Below are 7,582 nucleotides of genomic sequence, written 5' to 3'. Positions count from 1 at the left end.
GCACGTGATATGGTTAGTACCAACATGATATGATATGAGTGCACTCATTTTGGAAGAAAAGTGGTTTTTTATGTGTTCTTTCTTATGTGCATACTTGGGGTTTCGAGATTGAAAAATAAAAAGTTTTAAATTATGATCCTATCTGGTTTGGCCACTGGGGATAACACAACCCTACCACATGGGTTAAACATGATATATGATATGATACATTACGATATAATATGATAATATGAGAATGTTCAGTTATGTTATGCGGCTTATGCCCAAGTGTTTTTTAATATAAACAGTTGGTTTTTCTGAATATGAAAAGATTGAAATGTCGTTCTGTTTTTTCTGATAATATATTTTGAGATCTGCATATAAAAATGAAATGTTTCTGTTTCATACATATAAAACTTTATGAAAAGACTCATGTTGTATATACTAATATATGTATTTTGCTTACTGAGTTGTAAATAACTCACCTCTTATCTCTAAATATTTTTCAAATAATGCAGATAGTTCAGCTGAGGACCAGGAATAGAAATTATGAACAAAGCTAAGCTGAGTATAGGGTGTTGGATACCTTAAGGTACTGTTAATAGAAGGATTTTTTGTTGTCTCTCAGATATATTATTGTTTATAGGTTTAGTAATACTTAAGATTTATCAATTTATTTTGCTAAGACTAATGAAAAATTGTGGATCCTTTGATTTATGTTATTTCGTATTAACGACTATATGGACATCATTATGCGTTTATTTGAAAAATATGATATTGTTTTTTTTTTTTTCAAAATCTTTGAAAATTTTAGATGTGATGAGATATTTATAAATGACAGGTAGTAATTCTTTGACCAGTTCAGATACAAGGAATTACAGAATGGACTAGATCGATAATTATTGGTTTGGTCCAATCTAGGTAAATGATGGACCGAACATTATCGGACTAGACCAAACTGACCGATTTACACCCTAACTCCCGATAAGTGTATTTCATTATTATTATTATTTTTATGAATTTTTTTAACACCCTTAAAAAAATACAACATTATTAAAAAAATCTTTTCTTAATTCCTAAGTAATAAAAAAAGAAAAAGAAAAAAACCCCATCGAGACACCCAAAAAGCCTTTGACTCTATTTATCACAGTTGGGAGTAAAAGCGCTGGCGTCCCCCGACCATTCCTGTAAAAAAAAGTGAAGCATCCCATGTAATTTCTAGTTAACTTTTGAACCGGCTATTGGAATTCAGGACCTCGAATCTCCTAGAAGCAACACAAATAAAGCATCCCATTTAAACAGGAAGTCGATCTGCACAAAATCCCAAAAAGCTTCTATCCACATAAAAAAATAAAAGCACATCTCCAATTCTCATGCGCCTTACACATATATGATACAATACACCTGAAGTCATAGTCGTTTCACCAGAGAAGCAATACTTGGACATTGCAAAGGATGCACCAAATAATAGCCCCGAGTAAACTAACTATTATCTCTCAATGCCTGATTCCTCGGTGAAAGGCGAACTGAAATCAGCATTTCTAGATGCTAAAACTTCACAAAAAGAAACAAATTAAAACCCGATCTCCTTAGGATCTTGCCCCATTTTGGGGTATCCATTATACTCCAATTTCATGCCCAGTGTTGCGGAAACGGCCCTAAACTTGAGCCTCAAAGCACCCATGAGTTCTTGAACGCTCTCACTCTCTGGGTCAAAAACTGGGTATTTCTCAACCAACTCCTCCATCTGCTTGATCATCTTTTGGATTCGATCCGAGAATCGAGTCTGATCGACCCGGATGGCAAAGTTCCAGACATCGATGAAACCGCGGTAGAAGCCAAGCTCCTCCCCAGCCTCGAAGCCCACTCTCAAGCCCACTTGTTGGGCCTCCTCTTTGCCAAGGACTAGACCGTGTTTGTAGCCATCAGAATACCCTTCCTCATAGTGTGTTTCTTCCAAATGCAGAGAGGATTCAAAGATATCCTCCATTTCTGTCCAAGAAAGAAGGAAGCCAAAAAGTTTAGCAGAAAGACAAACGAATCTTTGGATGGATTTAATATGTACATACATATGTAGCAAGGAGAAGTCCAAGCTGCGCTTAGATAAAAAGAAAAAAATGGTCATGATTTCATCTCATTTTTTTTAACACAATCTAATTTATGATTTTGGAAGGGTTAAATTCTGGCCTAGATATGATTCAAACAAGGGATTTAAGTTTTAAAGACAGATCCAAATCCTTCTCCCAAATCCAGCCATCCAAACACACCATTAATGTCTTTTCAGAGTCATCAAACAAAAAAAGCTTAACAGAAACTCTGCCAACAAAAATTGGAAAAACAAAACACACAAACTGTAACGGTCCACTTCCAAACGGACAAAGTTCCCTCTGAAATGTGGGAACCTAAGTAAAAATGTTCACAATACGTTAATGTTTAAACTAAATTTAAGTATCTATTTTACTCCTTAAAGTTAGATCCTAACACTACGATCCACTAAATTTGCCTCAAAAAGAGAATCTGGACAGCCCTCAAGAAAGATGATACTTTTGCTTTCCTAAGCCCTTCAATACAATGATAAACTTACCCTTAAAAACCAATCTGTAGAGCTCCCAAAGTATTTAAAGCTTAATACAATAACCAGAAACCCGAAATTTATAAGATAAAAATACATACTACTGCATGGTACCCCTCCGAGAATCAAATCACTCATTCTTAGACAGAAATAATCGTAGTTTGTGATACCTAACTTACTATTCATACTGAAACATACCATTGGACTAGATTTGTTGTTAAAACTCCATGGGAAAATTCTGCAATCCATTCTAAATCCCACCTTATGAACCTTTATCACCAAAAAGTCAATATTTATCTAAGAAACATTATTTCTCCCCATGTTCCAATCTGGTCAAAGTATTCAGAATTAAATTATTACAACTTCAGTCCTTGGACCAAAAACTGGTTTACTCTCTAGCCAAAAAGAAAAGAAAAACAATGCAGCTCATTTAATCCAAATATTCGTATCAATAAACTTTGGCCATAAAAGTTTCAGCCGTTCACATGAAACCGCCATCATTGGATATATACCTACATATGTACACAATAGTTTTATTCTAAAGAAGATTTCAGTTACATTATGATTTCATCAACAACCAATCGTGCAATCCAGAATTCATTCAAACTCAAAAACCCATGGTAATTCAATTAAACATCTCAACAACATAGATTAATATAGTCATCTCACACTGAAAACCAAACAACTGAATAGCTAAAATAATGAGTTCTTGAAAATTGCAATGAGGAAATCATACGAATTGACAACCAATAAAAACTCCATACTCATTTGAGATTTACCGGCAATACAAATTGACTAAAATTCTGTGGGTAACTTGAGATGATGAGGGGTCATGATGCGGTGGCGTTTTGCAACGTGGGATGAAGCACTGATAAAACTGAGAGTAACCTCAATCCTTGACCTTTGAATCTAACGGAGATATTGGGTCTAGCCCTAAAGGGTGGGAGCTCTATTTGCCAAGAAAACTGATTGTGGTTTCGAGGTAGAGAAAATTTTGGAAAATTCCATACTGGAGGCTTTCTTTTTAACACACTGCCACACCCTCAAATGTGGCGGTGTCCCTTATAAAACAGAGTCTCCTCTTTCCCACTTCACAAATCGAGTCCCTCTTCCGCACTTCTCAATTTCGCACAGCCTAAGTTTTTGAGTTTATCTTAAAACCAAATGTGGTGCCTTAGGGCGTTTTACACCCCCAATGGGAGGGTACCACGTCATTTATCCATGGTACTTACTAACTGCATGAAACACATAAAGCCACATTTTCAGCTTTCATGGAATAAACATTTACCAAAGAGGGTAATGACTGGTTTCACGTTCTTCCCACAAATGGAAAGAGAGTTGAGTTAGGTTTGATAGCATTAAGCAAGTTCAAGGAAAAATATAAGCAAATCCAAATCACAGCTGGCCCCAACTAAAGAGGCACATGAAATTTGTAAATCTGGACGAAATTTGTAATAAAAAAAAGGAGTTAAAAAGCGGAATAAAACAATGGAGAGATAGTAGCCTACCTTTCTTGACTCTTGTAGCAGATTGTGTGCCAATTTGAGACTCAGAAGAATGTCGAATCCAGAGAGAGATATCTCAGATCCGACTGTGGGGGGATCTCCAAATCCGGCTTGAGGAGAGAGAGAGAGAGAGAGAGAGAGAGAGAGAGAGAGATGAAAGAAAGAGAGAGAGTTTCTGGGCAAGCGCAAGGGCAAGGGCACGGCACCATCGATTGAGAGAAAATCAGCAGAATGAGAGAGTTTCTGGGAAGGGCATGACACCGTGTTGACAGAGGAAAAGGAGAGAATGAAGAGTGAAATTATGAGATAAGTTTCCATGTTTCCCACTGTAAATTCACTATGTTGGACACGTGTCATCCTCCTATTTGAGTGTTTAAATCCTCCAAATACACCTCGTCCGGCCTCTGTCCCATTTGGACGTTGAGTCTTCTATCTCATCTCACCTTTATATCATCTCATATCAACATTTAAATACGACCTAAATACATATACTTTTTCATTTTAAATTTGAACTTTTTCATCACCTGATTATATAACTTTTTCAAACTTCCAAACAAAACACAAAAAATAATCCAATTTTTTAAATCTTAAAATAAGAATAATATTAAAAAATTATATTTTAACAATATTTTAATTTATTATATTTTTATCCAACTTTTGCTCTTTCATTTTTCAAAATTTTATAAAATATCTTAACTCAAGCTAGGACTGTTCTTCCGACCCAAATATTGTAATTCCAACACGACCTGAAATCAAGACTTCCGAAATGCACTTCCGATTCAGAATTTCCGAAAAGCCCACAGGATCTGATTGGGATCGGATATTCTGACCCTACTCTCTCTCTCTCTCTCTCTCTCTCTCTCTCTCTCTTGTTTTTAAAATTTTTAAGAGTGGGTTATATGAATTTTGTTATGGTTTTTTTTTTGTCCAGCCATTGATGTTCTTCTGCCTTCTGGCACCTTTTAATGAGAGAGCATATTTGTTTAGGTTAGAACTGATCTATATAGTAGCACTAGGTTTCATCAGACTCAACTACAATTTGAGATAAGACACTTAACTGTTATACAACTATAAGGGAAGGTGAACAGAATTTTAGCAAGTTACAACTACGATTATGAATGCAAAACTCATGATAACGGTTTTAGACCATAAGGAAAACACAAGCACGTGAAATCTACTAACCCTGAACTGAAGTATAGTAATGATCCACATACATCAGTTTGTAAACCAAACATTTCTATAAAAAAAAGTTGGTTAGTCAAATCAAGTGTCCCTGAAAATTATTATTAGAAAGAACCCAGAACTTCTCAATGTTTTGCAAAGTGTGAAGCCCAGTTTTCCAGGTGTCCAAACAGAAGGTAATGCCGCCAAAAAAGAAAAAACTGCAGGACATACATGTCTGAATCAGAGGAAATTTCTGACCAACTTTCTCTGAGAATGGGGAGTAATACTATTTTCACCCACACTTTAAAGTCCAGCCCCCACCACAAAACACTAGCCCTTGTATATTGTACAAACCGGTATAGTTCGCAGCAGAGCAAATGGGGAAAGAAAGAAGTCTCTGTACTCCCCATCCCCAAGAAAAAAATTCAGAGAACACAGGATATCAAGATCAACCCAGAAATTTCCAAACCCACACAAAACCTAACCCTAACAATTCAGACCATCTTACCTTCGGTCACAGAGAGAGAGAGATAGTGAGAGAGAGTGACGGAGGCTGAGAGAGTCGGAGACTGAGAGTCTGAGATGGAAGATGTGACTGTGAGAGGCTGAGACTGAGAGCTGGGACTCTGGGAGAGAAGTGGTGCTACATACAGTCCCCTCTTTGGGACTTCTTTGTAGTCCTACACGTGCGCACGTGTGTGTTAATGAATTGACAAAATTAGCCCGAGTCTTTCATCGCTCTGCCCACAATTCAGAAATCAAAATTGCAATTTTTCCCTCTCAGCGACCTCCTCCACCATCAACGGGACGACCTCTTCCACCATCGCATTGCTCTTCTCCTCCACCATCGCCAGCCTCCTCCACAGGTAAGGAATTTACAACTTGAAATCAGAAAAATCAGTTTGTTCTTTTTTTTTGGATAAAAAAACAATTTTATTGATCAAAGAATAGCAAAACCTGAATTAATTGTTCTTAAACCTGAAGTGCTCTTCTCTGGGAGTTTATGTTTTGTGGTTGTTCTGGGTTGGTTGTTTTTTTTTTTTTTAATCAATCTGGTTGCTTTTTAGACTTTGATTCACAATCGTTCTGGGTGGTTGTTCTGGGTGTTTTTTTTTTTTTTTTTTCCAAATCATTCTGGGTGCATAAATAATTTTTATGGAATAAAGGGTTCAAAGAATAGAATTTTGTCCAAGATAAGATATGGAATAAGGTGGTGATATTTGATCACAGGATAGTTGGATCACAATTATGAACCAGAAGACATCAAGCATCCATTGCCAACAACTTCACTTGGTCTGGAATGGATGAACTTCCAACAATATTTCTGAGTAAACTGCCAAAAGAACCACATCACCAACAACTTCTACAAACTCAAGTGATTCATGGCATCAAATCAAAGAGTTAAGCTAGAGGAATTTCGAGCGACTTCACTTGGTCAGGAATGGAAGCAAGTTTGGATTCAGTCTAATGATACAAGAGCTTAGCTCTTGTACAGCTGAATCCACGGGACAAATAGTCTTAGATTCTTAGAGTCTTTTTTACAAACATCTTCCAGGCTTCTGTCATTTGTATTACAGCAAACATTATTCCATCTTCCATTCGTTTCCTTGATACATTACAACAATTCTCAACAGGTTCCTAACATAAATCAATTTATTCCATAAATTCCAAGCTTATTGGCATAAATCAATTTATTCCATAAATTTCAAACTCATTGGCATAAATCAATTTATTCCATAAATCGCATGCTCATACCTTGTTGAGGGCGGACTACAGAAATGTTGAAGGTATTAGAGCCGACGAAGGCGAAGGGAGTCTCAGGCCGAAGTAGAAGGGGCGACGGTGAAGGCGAGACGACGAAGGCAGTGCTCTTTTCAGTCGTTCGAAGGGGCGGCGGCGAAGGAGAAGGGGCGACGTCGAAGGGAGTCCCAGCCGTTCGAAGGGGCGACGGCGAATGCAAACGGCAAGCCGCGAACTGGCTTGGGGTATCGAAGGGGGCTGCGAAGTGGCGTAGGACTAAAGAGTCGTGCGAAGGGGCTTATTCAATCAAAGGGGCCAGCGTTATTTCCTCACTTAAGCGAAACGAATCGTTTTGTTTTAATGACGTCTGCATAGCAAGTGAAGATAGAATTTTTTATACATATTAATTGTAGACTCTATACTATTTATACAACAAATAGATTAATAAATTCTTAACTACTTAGTAATGTTACGTATAATTATAAAGGACGTAACTGTTGTGCAATTCTTTCAAAAAAAGAATAAAATTTACTATTAAAAAGTTATATTTTTTCACGTGAGTTTCATATTTATTCATTTTCTTTAAAGGGATTACACGGCGATTACACATTTCATAATTGAT

The 7,582-nt window shown here is 36.8% G+C and overlaps 1 protein-coding gene across 1 annotated transcript; it reads right to left on the bottom strand.

The window, feature by feature from the left end:
• Window positions 1–1,272: 1,272 nt before the first annotated feature.
• Window positions 1,273–7,252, bottom strand: LOC122299863 (protein LTO1 homolog). Its single transcript, XM_043110332.1, has 2 exons — window positions 6,976–7,252; window positions 1,273–1,971 (listed from the first exon to the last, which is right to left on the bottom strand). Exon 2 carries the CDS (start codon window positions 1,967–1,969, stop codon window positions 1,553–1,555), a length of 417 nt encoding a protein of 138 aa, XP_042966266.1. The 5' UTR covers window positions 1,970–1,971; window positions 6,976–7,252; the 3' UTR covers window positions 1,273–1,552.
• Window positions 7,253–7,582: the final 330 nt, after the last annotated feature.

Source organism: Carya illinoinensis, chromosome 16 (genome assembly GCF_018687715.1).
Source record: "Carya illinoinensis cultivar Pawnee chromosome 16, C.illinoinensisPawnee_v1, whole genome shotgun sequence".
In the NCBI taxonomy this organism is placed as follows: domain Eukaryota; kingdom Viridiplantae; phylum Streptophyta; class Magnoliopsida; order Fagales; family Juglandaceae; genus Carya; species Carya illinoinensis.
Note: the sequence above shows the minus strand (reverse complement) of the source record. Positions and strands in the feature narration are given on the sequence as shown.